The sequence below is a fragment of the Staurois parvus genome, unplaced genomic scaffold (assembly GCF_062004578.1).
Source record: "Staurois parvus isolate SC_StPar_1 unplaced genomic scaffold, SC_StPar_1.0 ptg000618l, whole genome shotgun sequence".
Classification (NCBI taxonomy): Eukaryota; Metazoa; Chordata; class Amphibia; order Anura; family Ranidae; genus Staurois; species Staurois parvus.
Window position 1 is genome coordinate 2,930,185 of NW_028318414.1, and position 20,335 is coordinate 2,950,519.

The 20,335-nt window shown below is 42.0% G+C and overlaps 1 protein-coding gene across 2 annotated transcripts in view; it reads left to right on the forward strand.

Annotated features, from left to right (window-relative positions):
• Window positions 1–20,335, forward strand: part of ATG10 (autophagy related 10) — a 224,877-nt gene that overhangs the window by 32,669 nt on the left and 171,873 nt on the right. For both annotated transcript variants that reach the window (XM_089693233.1, XM_089693234.1), the window contains exon 2: window positions 3,477–3,607. In XM_089693233.1, the coding sequence (XP_089549359.1) occupies window positions 3,488–3,607 (120 nt within the window). In that variant the 5' untranslated portion in view covers window positions 3,477–3,487. The remainder of the gene's footprint in view (window positions 1–3,476; window positions 3,608–20,335) is intronic.

Below are 20,335 nucleotides of genomic sequence, written 5' to 3' on the forward strand. Positions count from 1 at the left end.
TATCCGTTTTAATCATGGTGCCGTATGTGAGCTTGAGGGCGAAAAGAAAAATAATTGGTTTGAACGGATTATGGGTTTGTGACTGAGGAGAATATTGCTGGTGTTTCATATATAGGGGTAAGGTTATTTTTATTCAGGAAAACATTTCTTTCCTTTTGGAAGAAATGTTTAAAATTACATTATTAGCCTTCTCATGTTTTGGAGGAATCATTGATTTATCAACTTCGATGTTCATCTTGCGAGGAGATAGTTGATGAGAGATTTTTTTTGGGGGGGGAGTTAGCTTTTTAACTTTGAAGATCAATGGTTTCATTTGATGAATATCTTGTGGCAGTTGCTGTATGTAATGTTGTGCTTCTGCTGGGTGGTGAAAGGTAATGCTACTGTCCACCATAGGTTTGGAAGTGGAGCTTTGCAGGATACACCAAAGTAAATTTTATCTTCTTCTGGAAAAGGCCATTGCTGGCTTGTTGAAACGACTTTCATTTGTGTGTCACTTCAGTTAAATAATTAGCGAATATCATCAATTTGTGGTCATCAAGAGAAAGCACTTTACCTGCCCAGAATGCCTATAGTATTTCTGTAGGATGAGAATATTCAAGGTATTGTACGATGATCAGTCTTTCTTTCTGGGTTGGTGGGTGCTGTGTGCTCTTTCTACTTTACAGGATAAATTGAGTCCTAGAAACTCAGAGGTGTTATGTGAGTATACAGACATTAGCTGGCCTGGTCAATAGGATTCTGGCAAGCCTATTATACGCAGGTGTTTGCACTGTGACCCATTTACTAAAGCCACATGCACACTGGAACATTTTTCAGCTAGCAGCAGAAAAACGCTAAACACAAAAACGCATTACCGTGTTCAGCCGCGTTTACCCAGATTTGGCCCTTAGACACTTATTCATTTCATTGGCCAGAGTGAAGAGTACACGCTTAGATGTGTTTAGAAGCGTTTACACACATTTTTGCTACGTTTTGAGTTTTTTGTCCAAAGTGTTCCTCACTTTGGACAAGATTCTTCTGTCTTCAGGAGAGGGAAGATTCCCTGGCCCTAAATGTTGCTACTGTTAAACTCTGGTAAAAGCATATGTGTGCATGGACACATAGGGGATTATTTACTAAAGCTGGTTCAGTCTGAATCTCGTTCACCTATGGTAGCCAATCAGTTTCTAACCTCAGCTTCTTCAATTAGGCTTTAGCAATAAAACCTGGAAGCTGATTGGTTTCCGTGCAAAAATACACAAGATTCTGAGTGAACCAGCTTTAGTAAATAAACCCCATAGACTTTTATTGAGTTAAGTTCAGGGGCTTTGGCGAAAAACGTTAATGAGCATCAGTTTGCATGAGGCCTAAGTCTTCAGTCCTGTCTGCCAGTATGCATACCTGGTTTTCAGTCATGTCCATGGCAGTGTTAGTTTTTTTCAAACTTTTCGTGTGGCTTTGATTCAGATTGTTTTCATCATTGAAGGATAGAGATTATAGGTTAATGGAGTGTGATGGCTCCATGGTGTTGTCATCTTAGGCAGAGTCGTATTTTTGCTGTCAGGTGCTTGTTTGGTCCTGCAGTGAGATTTGTTTTGTGTTTTCTCCAGAATTGTGTCCATTTGGCAGATGATTGGGTCGCAGATATATCAGGAAAAGTCTTAGGGGTATGGATGACACTGCCCGTCATTTTTATATCAATGGCTCCCACTTCTTTCTCAGCGAGTGAGGAGAGGGCATCCTTGGACAGCTGAGGCTCCTGTGCAAATCGCTGGATCGAGAGGGGACTCAGGGGAGTATTGGGAGGGGCTGAGGGTGGAGCAGCACACAGAAGGTTTTTTTACCTTCAGGCATAGAATGCCTGAAGGTAAAAAATCTTCAGCCTTTGCAGCCACTTTAGTGGTCCTGTAATCTGTTTTTCATGAAATTGTGTTTTTCTCCCTTTTAGTAACTCCTTTTCTCTCTCATCTCCATTTGTTTGGAACAAGCAGTGCATGTTAATTGTGGTCAAGAATACATACTTGAATAGAATATGTTTTTTCTAAACATTAAGCCAAAGTTTAGTGTCACTTTAAAATATAATTGCAGTTAAAACAAATGTACATTTGTCACCACAGCTTAAGAGATGCCAATACGATGAGTCACTTTTAATGAAGATAATTCCTGTTCCCATAAATATAACCTGCAGCCTTCTGGCTCTCAATATATCCTTTTAGGTTCTGAAATATCTTCTCCCAATAGAGGGATTGCTTATCTAGCTCAATGCAGAGCAGGTCTCCAAACTGTACTGTAACGGAACCGGACCCCAACTGCACTAGGGTATTTCCGTTAGACTCCTGCTTCCCTGTCTGAACACAGATCCACGGACACCACTGCTGACCATACAAGAGGAGACAGCACCAGACTTGAAGGATTCCAAGAGATAGACTGCTTTATTTTAACATAGATACAAGATATATACACAGGGCGGGGAAATACACACTCAGTAAAAGGAAACACATCAGCAGGCAGTCTCATCAGGGGGAAGGGCTGCCAGAAATACCCCCCAGCAAGGCAATACACAAACACATCCCATAATAGTTTGCTCCCAAGCCAGACACACAATAGAACAATGGGATGCAGCCACATGGCAGTGAACAATGAACAACCCCCATCTATACATGTCTACACAATAGCAGGACATTCCACCCTGTACCCCTAAGAGGCACAGGGTGACTTACACATAAGAGGGATATGGGGAGCTGAGACAGGGGTCTCCCCACCTCTCTAAAGGGGGCTGTGTTCCATGGGCCCCCCACCCAAAGTGACTCCCGTCACATGTACTATCTAGTAGTGACCAAAAACAGCTTGTGTACAGCAAACATGGAAGCAAAAGAGATCCTGGACCTGCTGACTGAAACAGGTTTTGGCAAGAGAAAAGGTAAACACCATTATGGGTATTTTCATAGGCTGCAGGGGCAAAAAAACAGCATTTTTGCTTGAACATGATTAGATGATGGAAGTCAGGAGAACGTCACCTCAATCTCTATGTCTGGGGAAAATACCCTTGCAAAGTGAACAGTCTATTTGCCTTTAGTAAATCAACCCCATAGTTTATCTGTCCCAGACGTTAATGTGGGGTTCCATAGCTAATGGTTCTACCAAAAACCGAACCCTGACCCAAAACCTAGCTATGGTTGGAAGTCTACAGTTTATGCTGTCGGACTTGTTATGTATTTTTTTACATATTTTATAGATCATTCTTGGCTTTATGAGCTGCATGAATTTAATTTTGCAATAATGGAAATTGTGGAAGGAAAGGAGCAACATTATTTTTCCTATAAAAGCAGAACGCCACATGTTATCAGTTAAAGTGATTGCCATAACAAGTTCCATATTACACAGCCTTTCTGCTTGATTTGTAGGAAACTATGAAAAAAGAGAAAATCGGATAATATTTCAAAACTGGGATGTCCAAAATTGTATTCACCTTTCTCCATTTTCCAACCTTATAGGTTGTCTGAGGATGGATCCTGAAAACAAAGACAACGTTGTCCTAGGGGAGGAGAAATTCCGATACTTCTGTTTAGAGTTTGTGAAACATTCCCAAAGTGTAGGGGATGGCTGGGAGTGGAAACATGTCCAGGTAATGTGTGCATGACTCAGTCTATACATTATATGATTGCCATGTATGCTGGAAGTCAGCATTCTCTGCAGTCTACATGACATATGGTTTGTAGCTACACTACCAAAATAAGTTATTTTTTCATTACTTAATTTGGTAGTTACTGTTTACTTGTTCAACGTCCGAAAAGAAAATCTAAAACATCTACAGCTAAAAACAAAGGGAACTATTTATAACTGGTTAAATAGGTAATTTGGTACTATTTTGCCACCTTTTGTATGTATTCTGCTCACGTTGTATTGTTAGGGCTTATTCACACGTAGTGCAGTGGCCAGTGTTTTCATGCACTGGATAAATATCAATTAATGGTAGGGCACATAGAAGACAATTGTTCATGTGTCCCATTCACACTGAAGTGCAACCAGGAGGTTGCTATATAAGCTATAAGCTATATCTCTCTCTTATGATTCATGGATGGCAGGTGAGGAAGAAGCAGAGACTAGCTCAAAACACACTGGAATCAAGTTACATTAGGACACATCAGCGTTTTGAATGCAGTTTCCATTCAACTCTATGGACCTTAAAGTGTTCCTAAACCCACAACAGTAAAATCAGTCTGTAAATGTATTAACCGCTTACCCACCGCCATATAGCAAATATACTGCTACATGGTGGCACGGGTGTGCAAAATCATGTATATGTACGAGATTTTGCATTCCTGGGTAGGGTGCACACGCACACCCTACCCGGTCCACCATTCGTGGCCACGTGTGTCAATCACTGGGTCCCGGCCAGTGATTACCCACCGGCGCCCATTGATTACCGACAATCACCAATGGAGAAGAAGACCTCCTCCCTGTCAGCTCAGGCACACTGCTCAGGATGGCTGTGCACAGCCATCCCGATCAGTGTGCTTACAGTGATACACACATCCTCCGCCCCCTAGTAAAACACTCCCTACACACAGTTAACCCTTTGATCGGCCCTCACATTAACCCCTTCCTGTCCAGTGCCATTAGTGCAGTGTCAGTGCTGTTTTTTAGCACTGATCATTGTATTGGTGAAACTGGGGATGTCAGTGACACCAAGTTAGTTCCCCCCCAGTGTCAGAATGCCCGCCGCTGTCCTGCTAAAAATCGCTGATCGCCGCCATGATGAAATTTGATTTTTTTAAATCAATTTTTTTACTGGACATGTTTAATAGCAAAAAGTCCAAAATATGTTTTTTTCCTCAAAATTGTCGGGTTTTCTTGCTTATAGCGCAAAAAAATTCAAAATGCACAGGCGATTAAATACCACCAAAAAAAAGCTCAATTCGTGGAAAAAAAAGACATAAATTTCATCTGGGTGCGGCATTGCATGACCGCGCAATTGTCAGTTAGAGTAACCCAGCGCCATAACGCAAAAAATGGCCTGGTCAGGAAGGGGGGTAAATCCTTTGGAGGGCAAGTGGTTAAAGCATTCTTGTTTTACTCACTGTGGAACTTGAGGGGTTAATTCTCCACATTGTGTCAAAAGGCAGTTTAATCCTGTCTTCTCTAATCCTCCCCTTCTTCCACAGTCCCCAATCCATCTGCTGATACCACAGAACCTTTGGAGGCAAGCTGCATATGTTCAGTTATTTTTCTTGGGAGAGTGTATGTGATCAGCACAGGGTCAATCAGGACTGTCCAGACAGAGGGTCCGGGGTCTTGTAGTCTCATAGGACAATCAGGGGAGAATGAAAACTCCTACTACAAGTTGTGCTTTTCTGGATACTGATATGTCACAAGACAAGTGTTATACACTGCTGATGCGAAAAGCACTTTATATTTACTAAAATAATTGCATTTCTATGTTCTGTGTACTGTGGGAGACCAGATATGGTGAATGCAGGGGTTTAGTAACACTTTAACTTCTTCCCTACCATGCTATAGCCGAAGGATGGCTACAGTGCGGTTGTCTAGTTCTGGGACGAGGTCCATGGACGTCATTCCAGAACACGCCCCCTGCATGCCCCCAGCGGCGCGCACCTGGCACCGCTGGTGATCTCTGCATGCTACGGACACAGCTGACCATGGGATATGGTAAATGGCCAATCACAGCGGCCTTTTATCATGTGATCAGCTGTGTCCATCGACACAGCAGATCACCAGGTAAATACAGTTGCCGGTTATTGGCTGCTCTTTCCTCACGCTGCCGATAACTGGCAATTGTCAGAGAAGTGATCGGCACTGATCATCAGGGCACTGATGTTCAGTGCCCAGCAGTGCCGCCCACCTGTGCCACCCACCTGTGCCCATCAGTGCCACCCACCTGTGCCCATCCTTGACACCCATCTGTGCCTGCAGCGTCACCCACCTGTGCCCAGCAGTGCCTAACAGTGCCACCTAACTGTGCCCAGCTGTGCCACCCATCAGTGCTGCCATCAGTGCCCAGCAGTGCTGTCAGTCAGTGCCACCCATCAGTGCTCATCAGTGCCGCCTATCAGTGCAGCATCATCAGTGCTAGCTTATCAGTGCCGCCTATCAATGCTGCCTGTCATTGCCTCCTATCAGTGCCTCCTATCCATGCCACCTCATCAGTGCCTCCTATCAGTGCTGCCTGTCAGTGCCCATCAATGCCCATCAGTGCAGCCTCACCAACGCACATCAGTGAAGGAGAAAAATCACATGTTTGCAAAACTTTATAATAGAAACAAAGAAAAAAACTTTTTTTTTCAAATGTTTTGCTGTTTTTTTGTTTATAGCGCAAAAAATAAAACACCCAGCGGTGATTAAATACCACCAAAAGAAAGCTTTAGTTGTGTGAAAAACAAATTATAAAAAGTTCATATGAGTACAGTGTTGCATGACCGCGCAATTGTCATTCAAAGTGCGACAGCGCTGAAGGTTGAAAATTGGCCTGGGCAGGAAGGGGGTGACAGTGCCCAGTAAACAAGTGGTTAAAATCGCAATGCACCCCACTAACCTCACACAACACCCTTTTTCAAATCGGAGCGAATTTGCACTACACATATGTGAATGGCCTCCACTAAAACTCATGTTGTTTCACTTGTCATGCAATTCCATGTGTTCTGGAACACATCAGAAATCGCAGTAGTTTTAACCAGGGCCAGCCCATAGTAACCAGTGTGATTTATATTAAAGTGCATTTTCATGGAATTAAACATATGTATTTAACCACTTTCCTACTGCCCTATAGCAGAAGTATTGCTACAGGGCGGCAAGGGCTGTGCAAAATCACGTACATATACGTGATTTGTATCTCTGGGTACGGGGCGTGCACGTGCCACTCTACCCGAGCCGTTATTGGCGACTGGGGATGTCAATCACTGGGTCCCGACCGACACTCGGCAATTGTCGGGTAAAGCTGACAGGGGAGAGACCTGGGTGTAAATAACGTAAGTCTCTCTCCTGTCAGCATGGACATGCTGTTTTGTATCACTCTGCTGTGCAGAGAGATACAGAAAAACATGCCTCCCTAGTAAAACACAGCACACAGTAAAACACACACAGCACACAGTTAACCTTTTCATCACCGCAGATGTTAACTCCTTCCTGCTCAGTGTCATTAGTACAATGTCAGTGCTTTTTATTAACACTGATCACTGTATTAGTGTCACTGGGGATGTCAGTGACAGTTAGTCAGTTCCCACCCAGTGTCAGAATGTCTGCCGCAGTTCTGCTATAAGTCATTGATCACCACCATTACTAGTATAAAAAAATAAAAATTCCAGTATATATACATTTGTAGTCGCTATAACTTTCAGATAAACCAATTAATTTACACGTATTGGGATTGTTTTTTTTTATCAAAGACATGTAGCAGAATATATTTTGGCCTAAATTTATAAAGAAATTAAATTTTTTCATTTTTTTATTGGATATGTTTTATAGCAAAAAATCAAAAATATTGTTTTTTCTTCAAAATTGTCGGTCTTTTCTTGTTTATAGTGCAAAAAATAGAAACCGCAGAGGTGATAAAATACCATCGAAAGAAAGCTATATCTGTGGGAAAAAAGAACATAAATTTCATTTATGTACAGCACTGTAGAACTGCGCAATTGTCAAAGAAATGCAGAGCTGTATCGCAAAAAATGGCCTGGTCAGGGAGGGGGGTAAATCCTCTGGAGGGCAAGTGGTTAAAGGGTAAGTTCACCTTTTGGAAGATTTTACATGTTTCATCTGTATCCATTCTCCCCGCACTCACCATCACAATTCGAACACAGCGTGGATGTGCGTTGCTTTGCCCACATGGCCTTGTCATTCATTCACAGTTTCCTGTGAATGAATGGACTACAAGTACAGTTAGCCATTGCGGCTGATAGCTTGTAGCTTTGAATGAACTGTGAGGGGTCTGCTGAGCGCTCTCGTAGTTCACTAACAAGTCCTGCAAACTGACAGCCCATATTTAGATACTGGTAGAAAGCTGCAGGGCTTGTCTGCAGAAGCCTGACATTGCACCCCTGATCCACTGACCACATGTCAAGTATAAATGGGTCCTCAGCTACTTTAGATGTTGTTCCTAGATGCCTCTTATACAGTAAGTTTCTCATTGCTTGGCTGCCTGAACATTACTAGCAAATACACCTGCCGTATGTCTGTAGCACCCCCCTGTGATCCCAATAGGCATGTGGGGTACCCGCTGAAAAAGGGTAGGCTAGTATTTTCCTGGACAGAATACATGGCTGAAGGGTGTGTGTAACAATTTTGTGCCAGTCACTTTAAGGACTTTTTATAGATTTTATTCTTCACAGCAACGCATGGGAGAGAGGTGTAGATTCAGATCACACTAACTAACTTGCAGACTCAAACTGTATCCAAACTGTATCCAAAGAAGTTTTCCTAGTTTTCCTCTTGATGCTTTTACAGGTTCTCCATGAATTCCTTGTCCTCAGGATCCCCAGCAGCAGAGTCACCTTTGGTACTCTACCCCAGGCATCACTTTTCCTTCCAGACTTCGGTCCTCTCCGAGGCGCCATGAGCACAGGGCCTCCAGCAGAAGGACCATACTGGACAGGCAGGCTTCTTCTGTTCCCAGGCTATTGCATCAAGCACAAGCAAAGGCCTCCAAGGTCCCAGGCCTAGTCACACAGCTGCACATCATACATCTTACTGAGGTAGCAGCTTAAGGGGAGGAGAATGCTCCACTCTAAATATATTTGCTCTCCCCCAGCATGCACCAGTGACAATAAACCTCTTACTGGTTGGCCAAAGGGAGCATAGATATTCATAACTCAGCTTTAGGCTTCATTCATACAACATTATGTGTTTGGGACTGTACATAAGCACCCGCATGAATATCAAATCAGGAGCAGAAGCTATGTCCTAATTGACATGAATGGAGCAGGGTGCACGAATACCTTTGCATCCCTGTGCAGGTAAGCATGGTCCTCACATGGGCGTACGCTGTAGTATGCCCATGTGAATGAGGCCTTACTGTGACATCTCACTAATGCCAGAGGTACCAGTGCATCTACTGGCAGCAGAGAGAAACAACAGCATCACTGGGTTTAACGGGAAAACAAAATAAGAAAATAGAGTATAAATCAACTTGGGCAGTCTACGATCCAGCAAGAGTAAATTTAGAGTTCAGTCATCGCTAGGACATTCTAAAACTCATGCTTCTAGTACTGGACAATTAGCATTTTCTATGTCTGTGTCTTTTTTTTAAAGGTAATAATGTTACAGAAAGTGAAAGCAATAAATAACTAAGAAATAAATAAATTGGCTGCAACCCAAAGTAAATTTTGTATTACATTGTAAGATGAACACTGACAGATTTTGTGGAAACATGTAATTTAGTCTAATAATTAGTGAATTCTTGCATGTCCCAGCTTTCTTCTACTTGTGACAGCAGTTACCTAACTGGTATTATTTCTTTTGAAATATTTTACAATAAAAGTTAAGATTTTTTTACTATGTTTTTCACCATTGTAACTCAGTTTTATTAGGTGTTCTTCTAAATAGCAGCTGCTAAGTGATCAATAGCGCCTGTTTTGACATGACATAATAGACTTTGTCAACACAGCCCATGTTTGTCTGTCAACTTTAAAATGACACTAAAAAGATATCTTTATTCTCCAAAAATAACCCGTACTCATCAACTAATGACTCTGTAATCTATTTTTCATTTACTGTGTTTTACTGCCTCCTTGTAATGTCCTACATGAGTTCCTGAACCTCTCTTTTTTCTCCCACATTTCGTATTTGGGAACAAGCAGCGCATGTTAGTTGCAGACATGTGTACTGCTCTATTCACACTACAAATCCCATAGTCCACAGTCCATAGATCATAGTTTATCCTGGGGGCAAGCAAAAGAGGGTGACTACATTCCTACATACATTGGGACCATGGAGAAGGAAGGTATCCACATTCTAACAGGAGGGCAGATCAGAAGTCATCAGGAAGAAATGAGGAATTTGGAACCTTACAGGAGACAAAGGGCAATAGAAGGTACTTTTTCGAGTTAGGAATACATACTTAAATAGAACTATTTTATTTTCGTGTCACTTTACCACTTTAATTTAAGTAGTGGTTGTGCAGTTTTTCTAATAGTTTGGAGTGCACAATAGTGAAAGTATTTTATGAGATATGGAGTAATAAGCGTCACAAATTCAGCAATGGTACAGATTGACTGTCGTTGAGGTGATGGTTTAGTTTTTGATCTAGAAAAAAAAGAAAAGAAAGGTATGGCTCCGACTCCCCTTGTTAAAGTTATTCAAATCTATTAAAAAAATAATAAGATTGGTGAAATGAAAAAATATAAATTAATTGATACCAAAGTGATACAACTCTCAGTATATCTCATACATAACACCATATAAGTGCTCTGTGTTTACCATACCACAAAACAAATTACAAATATTCCATGAAAATAGGTGAAGCTGCCCCTTTAAGATTACTGGTAAAGAAAAGGATCAGAGGCTCATTAATATAATATAATATAATATATCGCCAGACGTATATTTTCTGCCCAGTAACCAAAAAACAGGCATACAAAAAAGGGGGGGGGGTGAAAAGAGATTCACAAAATAGTGGTTACATTATGGACAGAATGCAATACAAAAAGTAGTTCCAAAAATGATGCTTTATTACACAATACACATGTGGACAATTAGGGCAAATACCCTGATTCACCATCACCTCAGTATGAAATAATACAAAAACAGACCTAAAATCACATAAAAACAGTATCAAGACCGGTCTTTGTAATAATCTGCTGCAGACATAGTGACAAAGTACTATCTAATACATTTGCAGCACCAGCACATTGGTTACACCACCATGTAGGGAGTGTATCAAAAAATTATACCATATAGGCATGACATGCTTAGCAATAATAGGTGATATCAAGCACCAAGTAGCAATGATATTATTACCCATAAACCTAACCAGGTCTGTTTTTGTATTATTTCATACTGAGGTGATGGTGAATCAGGGTATTTACCCTAATTGTCCACATGTGTATTGTGTAATAAAGCATCATTTTTGGAACTACTTTTTGTATCGCATCCTGTCCATAATGTAACCACTTTTGTGAATCTCTTTTCACGCCCCCCCTTTTTTGTATGACCTTTAGGATTACCCCTGGTACTCCTACAAATTAATATATTACTGCAAGTAGGCCTTTACACTATACAAAGCTATCCCTCAATCAATCAGCATAATGCAAAAAAACAAAGCAAATCGCTTTATGATATGTAATGTAATTGTGTCCAACACCATGTGGAAAATCCTGTTTTTGTGACACCACTTCTTTCAAATGTGCTTCACTTCATGTGCCACCACAATGCACACACCACAGATCCATGACCCTCTTAATTAAAAGAAAAGGTCACTTGTTATCCCAGATGCTTTTTACTTCTGCTGCTCACTCTCCTCCAATCATCAGTATTTCTGTATGCCCAATACTTCTCCATCAGTATAAGCAAATGAGGTGCCAAATATCTCGGCACCAACACACTGAGTGAGTATGCACTGCCATTCTACTTCCTGGAGCTCGGCGTGAGTTCCAAATCTCGGAAACCGGAAGTGACATCAGGGACTTACCCGGATATGATGACCGTAGATGCAGCCTCTACATGTTTCGCTGGTTGGCGTCCTCAGGAAGCTCCAGTCCACCATATTCCCAAGGGTTTTTATAGTGTACCTATTTCAGTAATTTGGTCTTCAACAAAGTGGATTCCATACTATTCCGGTTCACTTATTGATACATTCCACCGTCTGGATTAGTGCCAACATCTACAATATCAGTTGCAAATACAAACAAGAAAAATATTCTCTAAAAATATATATTTATTTATTATACCCTAAAAATCTATCTATACAACGGGGGGTCTGTACGGTCATGACATTCACCCTGAATGGCCATAACCCATTTTAAACCAGTGCAAATTGTGTGCACCGGTGCACAACGCAAGGACCATAAAGACATGGATGTGCTAATTTGGGGTGGAGGAAATTGACTGGCCTGCACAGAGTCCTGATCTCAACCCAACAGAACACCTTTGGGATTAATTAGAGCGGAGACTGCAAGCCAGGCCTTCTCCTCTGATATCAGTGCTTGACCTCACTAATGCACTTCTGGAAGAATGGTCAAACATTCCCATAGACACACTCCTAAACCTTGTGGACAGCCTTCCCAGCAGAGTTGAAACTGTTATAGCTGCAAAGGGTGAACTCTGTGGACTAAGACTGGGATGCCATTACAGTTCATGTGCGTATAAAGACAGGCTTCCCAATATTTTTGGCAATATAGTGTATATATATATACAGTTGCAAGAAAAAGTATGTGAACCCCTTGGGATTACGTGGAGTTTTGCATGAATTGGGCATAAAATGTGCTCTGAACGTCATCTAAGTCACAACAATAGAACATAGTCTGCTGAACATAATACTACACAAACATTAGATGTTGCCATGGTTTAATCGCACATAACATGTAAACATTCACAGTGCAGGGAGGAAAAAGTATGTGAACCTTTGGACTTAATAACTGGTTGACCCTCCTTTGGCAGCAATAACCTCAACCAAATGTTTCCTGTAGTTGCAGATCAGACCTGCACAACGATCTGGAGTAATTTTGGACAACTCCTCTTCACAAAACTGTTTCAGTATAGCAATATTCTTGGGATGTCTGGTGTGAATCGCTCTCTTAAGGTCATGCCACAGCATTTCAATCGGGTTGAGGTCAGGACTCTTGACTGGGCCACTCCAGAAGGCGTATTCTGTGCTGTTGCAGCCATTGTTTTGTTGAATTACTTGTATGCTTTGGGTCATTGTCCTGTTGCATCACCCATCCTCTGCGGAGCTTCAGTTGGCGGACAGATGGTCGTACGTTTTCCTGCAAAATGTCTTGATAAACTCTGGAATTCATTTTCCCATCAATGACAACAATCCGTCCAGGCCCTGAGGCAGCAAACCAGCCCCAAACCATGATGCTCCCTCCGCCATGTTTTACAGTAGGGATGAGGTTTTGATGTTGGTGTGCTGTGCATTTTTTTTCTCCACACATAGTGTTGTGTGTTCTTCCCAAACAACTCAATCTTGGTTTCATCTGCCCACAGTATATTTTGCCAGTAGTGCTGTGGAACATCCAGGTGCTCTTTTGCAAACTTCAAATGTGCTGCAATATTCTTTTTGGACAGCAATGGCTTCCTCCGTGGTGTCCTCCCATGTACTCCATTCCTGTTTAATGTTTTCCTTATTGTAGATTGTCAACAAAAATGTTAGCTTGTGCCAGAGATTTCTGTAGGTCTTTAGCTGACACTCTGGGATTCTTCTTTACCTCATGCAGCATTCTGCGCTGTGTTCTTGCAGTCATTTTTACAGGACGACCACGCCTAGGGAGAGTAGCAACAGTGCTAAACTTTCTCCATTTGTAGACAGTCTGTGTTACCGTGGACACATGAACATCAAGGCTTTTGGAGATACTTTTGTAACCCTTTCCAGCTTCATGCAAGTCAACAATTCTTGATCGTAGGTCTTCTGAGAGCTCTTTTCTGCGAGGCATGGTTGACATCAGACAGTGCTTCTTGAAACCAGTAAACCCAAAACAGGTGTGTGTTTTTTAAGGGCAGGACAGCTGTCAGCAACACATCCAATATCATCACACTGATTGGAGTCAAGGTTGGCTCACTCCTGGCTCCAATTAGCTCTGGGAGAAGCCATTAAGCTAGGGCCTCACATACTTTTTCCTCCCTGCACTGTGAATGTTTACATGTTATGTACAATTAAACCATGGCAACATCTAATGTTTGTGTAGTATTATGTTCAGCAGACTGTGTTCTTCTATTGTTGTGGCTTAGATGACGTTCAGAGCACATTCTATGCCCAATTCATGCAAAACTCCACGTAATCCCAAGGGGTTCACATACGTTTTCTTGCAACTGTGTGTGTGTATATATATATATATATATATATATATATATATATATATACAGTCATGGCCGAAATTGTTGGCACCCTTGATATTTTTCCTGAAAATCAAGTATTTCACACAAAAAAGGTATTGCATTAACACATGTTTTGCTATACACATGTTTATTCCCTTTGTATGTATTGGAACAAATATAAAACAGAGGCAGAAAAGCAAATATGACATAATGTCACACAAAACCCCAAAAATGGGCTGGACAAAAGTATTGGCACCCTTAACTTAATATTTGGTTGCACACCCTTTGGAAAACATAACTGAAATCAGTCGCTTCCTATAACCATCAATAAGCTTCTGACACCTCTCACCCGGAATTTTGGACCACTCTTCCTTTGCAAACAGCTCCAGGTCTCTCTTATTGGAAGGACACCTTTTCCCAACAGCAATTTTAAGATCTCTCCACAGGTGTTCAATGGGATTTAGATCTGGGCTCATTGCTGGCCACTTCAGAACTCTCCAGCGCTTCTTTGCCATCCATTTCTGAGTGCTTTTTGACGTATGTTTGGGGTCATTGTCCTGCTGGAAGACCCAGGATCTTGGACGCAAACCCAGCTTTCTGACACTGGGCCCTACAGTGCGACCCAAAATCCTTTGGTAATCCTCAGATTTCATGATGCCTTGCACACAGTCAAGGCACCCAGTGCCAGAGGCAGCAAAACAACCCCAAAACATCATTGAACCTCCACCATATTTTACCGTAGGTACTGTGTTTTGTTCTTTGTAGGCCTCATTCCGTTTTCGGTAAACAGTAGAATGATGTGCTTTACCGAAAAGCTCTATCTTGGTCTCATCTGTCCACAAGACGTTTTCCCAGAAGGCTTTTGGCTTACTCAAGTACATTTTGGCAAACTGTAGTCTTGCTTTTTTATGTCTCTGTGTCAGCAGTGGGGTCCTCCTGGGTCTCCTGCCATAGCGTTTCATTTCATTTAAATGTCGACGGATAGTTCGCGCTGACACTGATGCTCCCTGAGCCTGCAGGACAGCTTGAATGTCTTTGGAACATGTTTGGGGCTGCTTATCCACCATCCGGACTATTCTGCGTTGCAATCTTTCATCAATTTTCCTCATCCGTCCACGACCAGGGAGATTAGCTACAGTGCCATGGGTTGCAAACTTCTTGATAATGTTGCGCACTGTGGACAAAGGCAAATCTAGTTCTCTGGAGATGGACTTGTAACCTTGAGATTGTTGATATTTTGCCACAATTTTGGTTCTCAGGTCCTCAGACAGTTCTCGTCTCCTCTTTCTGTTGTCCATGCTTAGTGTGGCACAGACAGACACACAATGCAAAGGTTAAGTGAACGTCTCTCCTTTTTATCTGCTTTCAGGTGTGATTTCTATATTGCCCACACCTGTTACTTGCCCCAGGTGAGTTTACAGGAGCATCACATGCTTGTAACATTCTTATTTATCCGCAGTTGTGAAAGGGTGCCAATACTTTTGTCCAGCCCATTTTTGGAGGTTTGTGTGACATTATGTCGAATTTGCTTTCTTTCCTCCCTTTTTTTGTTTTGTCCCAATACACACAAAGGGAATAAACATGTGTATAGCAAAACATGTGTTAATGCAATACGTTTCGTGAGAAATACATGATTTCCTGGAGAAATATCAAGGGTGCCAACAATTTCGGCCATGACTGTATATATACATATATACATATATACAGTTGCAAGAAAAAGTATGTGAACCCCTTGGGATTACGTGGAGTTTTGCATGAATTGGGCATAGAATGTGCTCTGAACGTCATCTAAGTCACAACAACAGAAGAACACAGTCTGCTGAACATAATACTACACAAACATTAGATGTTGTCATGGTTTAATTGCACATAACATGTAAACATTCACAGTGCAGGGAGGAAAAAGTATGTGAGGCCCTAGCTTAATGGCTTCTCCCAGAGCTAATTGGAGCCAGGAGTGAGCCAACCTTGACTCCAATCAGTGTGATGATATTGGATGTGTTGCTGACAGCTGTCCTGCCCTTAAAAAACACACACCTGTTTTGGGTTTACTGGTTTCAAGAAGCACTGTCTGATGTCAACCATGCCTCGCAGAAAAGAGCTCTCAGAAGACCTACGATCAAGAATTGTTGACTTGCATGAAGCTGGAAAGGGTTACAAAAGTATCTCCAAAAGCCTTGATGTTCATGTGTCCACGGTAACACAGACTGTCTACAAATGGAGAAAGTTTAGCACTGTTGCTACTCTCCCTAGGCGTGGTCGTCCTGTAAAAATGACTGCAAGAACACAGCGCAGAATGCTGCATGAGGTAAAGAAGAATCCCAGAGTGTCAGCTAAAGACCTACAGAAATCTCTGGCACAAGCTAACATTTTTGTTGACAATCTACAATAAGGAAAACATTAAACAGGAATGGAGTACATGGGAGGACACCACGGAGGAAGCCATTGCTGTCCAAAAAGAATATTGCAGCACATTTGAAGTTTGCAAAAGAGCACCTGGATGTTCCACAGCACTACTGGCAAAATATACTGTGGGCAGATGAAACCAAGATTGAGTTGTTTGGGAAGAACACACAACACTATGTGTGGAGAAAAAAAATGCACAGCACACCAACATCAAAACCTCATCCCTACTGTAAAACATGGCGGAGGGAGCATCATGGTTTGGGGCTGGTTTGCTGCCTCAGGGCCTGGACGGATTGTTGTCATTGATGGGAAAATGAATTCCAGAGTTTATCAAGACATTTTGCAGGAAAACGTACGACCATCTGTCCGCCAACTGAAGCTCCGCAGAGGATGGGTGATGCAACAGGACAATGACCCAAAGCATACAAGTAATTCAACAAAACAATGGCTGCAACAGCACAGAATACGCCTTCTGGAGTGGCCCAGTCAGAGTCCTGACCTCAACCCGATTGAAATGCTGTGGCATGACCTTAAGAGAGCGATTCACATCAGACATCCCAAGAATATTGCTACACTGAAACAGTTTTGTGAAGAGGAGTGATCCAAAATTACTCCAGATCGTTGTGCAGGTCTGATCTGCAACTACAGGAAATGTTTGGTTGAGGTTATTGCTGCCAAAGGAGGGTCAACCAGTTTTTAAGTCCAAAGGTTCACATACTTTTTCCTCCCTGCACTGTGAATGTTTACATGTTATGTGCAATTAAACCATGGCAACATCTAATGTTTGTGTAGTATTATGTTCAGCAGACTGTGTTCTTCTATTGTTGTGACTTAGATGACGTTCAGAGCACATTTTATGCCCAATTCATGCAAAACTCCACGTAATCCCAAGGGGTTCACATACTTTTTCTTGCAACTGTACATACATACATTTTCTTCTAGCAGAATGGGCTAAGGATACTGCATTTCCCAATTTCCCCTGCACATCAGAGGGGAAAGAGTTACCTGTGTACATTACTAATAGCTATGTGGTTTTCTGCTAATCAATAACATTCCCTTAAAAAGAAAGCGAGAAATATTTTCAGATTGACTGCATAGACCCACAATTTATGAGTAGATCTATCTGTCCAATAACAGCTTCATCGCAGCCATTCATGGGCACACTGGACAGAATTATCAGCCCACTGACTGGATTCACATGTTGAGTGATATTTGTCTTGAATGCACTGTAGCATTAAAAATAAAAACAATTGTAAGGCAATACAGACCAAACCTCTTAAAGAGGAACTTCACTGTAACTGAGCATCTATTTAGTTCATTTTCATTATTCAAAGCAAACTATCCCATCAATCCATGTCTCCATGCTTTATTTTGCTGAGAGATCACTTTGAAAAACACCCCCAGCATTTCTGGTCGTGGCCATCTTGAGTAAGGGCAGATGATGTAGCATTCACTTCTTACCTAAAGCCCATCTGCCTTTAGCTCAGGCAAACAGGCAGGAGGGTGTGCTTAGCTGAGAAAGCCGCTTCTCCCCTCCTGAAGACTCCTGGGATTTATGTCAACATTTGCCTAGGCCAGAAACCAGGAAACAACTGAAGAAATGTAAAAAAAAAAAAATTTCAAACAAGTAAGTATGAAATATTTTCCTATCTATTTGCTAATGCTAGCAGCTTAAAAATAGCCAATGTTGATTGAGAGCTTTAACTATTTAAATATTTAAAACCTGTTGTTCCAAACATAAACCTCTATCCAGTGTATAAATGCGGTTATTTCCTATTGGACAAATGAAACTCTAAAATAGAAGCAATAAATTCCAAGGTCAGCAAAGTTGTACGCAAATAGGTTTGATAAAGTGAAGTGACCATGTATTTTCTTCAAATATCCAACAAATGAACATTATGAACTAGTAATGCCTTGTAAATTTTTTAATGAAAATATTCTAGGAGGAATAGGATTCCTCCACTTGCCAGTAATTTCACATCCAGCAAAACAAAATAAGCCTGAAGAAATAATTTTGATAATTCATCTGGGCCAAGTTATCTACTTTACCCAGAGGAAATATGACAAGATCCAAAGAGATATCTAGTTATTGAGCAGTAAGGTCAGGAGTTGTAACCCTAAAGTCAGTAATACTCTAGCAGTAAATAATTGGCACTGGAGAGATTATGAATGGACTGACTGTAATGTTCACTTATTATTCACATGTCAAAGGTGTGAGCCTATCAGTTCATGAATCCACACCTTTTTTTATTTTCATAATAGAAAACCAGTTTCTGGAATGGTATGTATCATTTTACACGATAAAGATCTTGTGGGTAAATGTCTTCCTCCACCAGTGGAATCTGCTCAACTATACTTCAAAATATTTACACCTCTATGCAATAATGTGCTGATTATAGGAAAATTGTAACTGCAGCTGAGCTAAAGAAGCAGTGTTCAGTATTCCGACTCCACTAATTGTTTTCCATCTTATGTCTACTTTTTAAGGAACTATTCTTTCAATGTTTGCTATGTCTATGACAACAAAAAAGTAAATAACTGGATTAATCTGCACCCTGTTCAGTTATATTACACTCACTTTGATTCCTTAATACACAAAGCTTCCCAAATCCTTAACAATCAGAAGCCCTGAATAGCAATCTGTTGCATTTAGAAGAGGTAGCAGTACCGGCACTAAATGTTTCACTCCGTACTTCAGCTTGCGTCTTGGTTCAGCCAAACACCCATTGGTTTGGCCATTCTCCGAAACTCCCGAAACCATGGATGAACCTGCAGTTTGTCCCAAGATAGTACAAGAATCTCCATCCTCTCTGTGCAGATAGAAGTCTTTCCTTTAGTACTTCCTCTTGCAGTCCCCTCTGAAGTCGTGCTGGTGCATGAGACGCGTAAGGAGGAGCCAACTACGCCATGATGTCACGCTGTCAGAGCATCGTGGAACTCCGGCGGCCATCTTTACTTGTGGACGGTTAGTCCAGTCTCTGTCACTTGATTATATATTTATGGATGCATCTTTTGCCCCTAATAAATGGTTTATATTATAATATACTATACTATGGGGATCTTTTTATCTTGACTCCTTTGCGGAGTACTGATCTCCTAGACGTCCAGTACCAGTCCCAAGCCTCCAGAGAGGGAGCCTCCTGTTAACCCTTGTGAGCTGCACCCACCCATCCCTTAAGGGGAACTCTGGACGCCCCTGGATCATCCTTTAAAGCCCTGGGATCCCTCCACCCTGAGAGGGAGCCTGTCACGATATAAGGTCAGGTTCAGAGACCAGTTGCTACAGCAGTTGTAAGGCTTACCTGAAACCAGCAGGATTGGTACACCAGCGGCCCACCCTGGGAATGACGCAGACTCACCTGAGGTGCGGGGTCTAAGCATCCACTGGTCTTCCCCAGAGCTCCTAATGGTGGAGATGGATTTGGCTGCGTGTCAATGCCAGGTCGCAGATCTCAGGATCTCCCCACCAGGGAATGAGTAGGCTGGAAACCAAAAGCGGATCAAACAGTTCAGGGATCAAACAGAAGCGGAGTCAGTCACAAGCCAGGGATCGGCCACCAATGGTAGTAGATAGGATGAGGCAGAATCGTAGTCAGTAGCAAGCCAAAGGTCGGTAACGTAGATGAAGACAGCAGCAGGAATAGTAAGCGGGATATTGGCTGGTAAGGCACAATAATCTGGCAACCAGGAAGTGCAGAGACATGGCTTTTATAGGAAGTTCATGGGAGGAGCAAGGAGTTCAAGGTTCAAGACAAAACAGGGAAAAGGCAGGATCATCCAAAGAATTGTCAAGGGAGCTGTCCAGCATTCCAGGTGGCTCAGTGAGAAGAAACACTGTCTCCCACCGCCGAAGGCCCAGGTTCGACTCCAGGCTCTGACAGTACTCCCCTCCTCACAGGACATCCCCTGGACGTCTTAGGACCAGGCTTGTGGGGAAACCTCTGGTGGAATTCTCTTGTTAGTC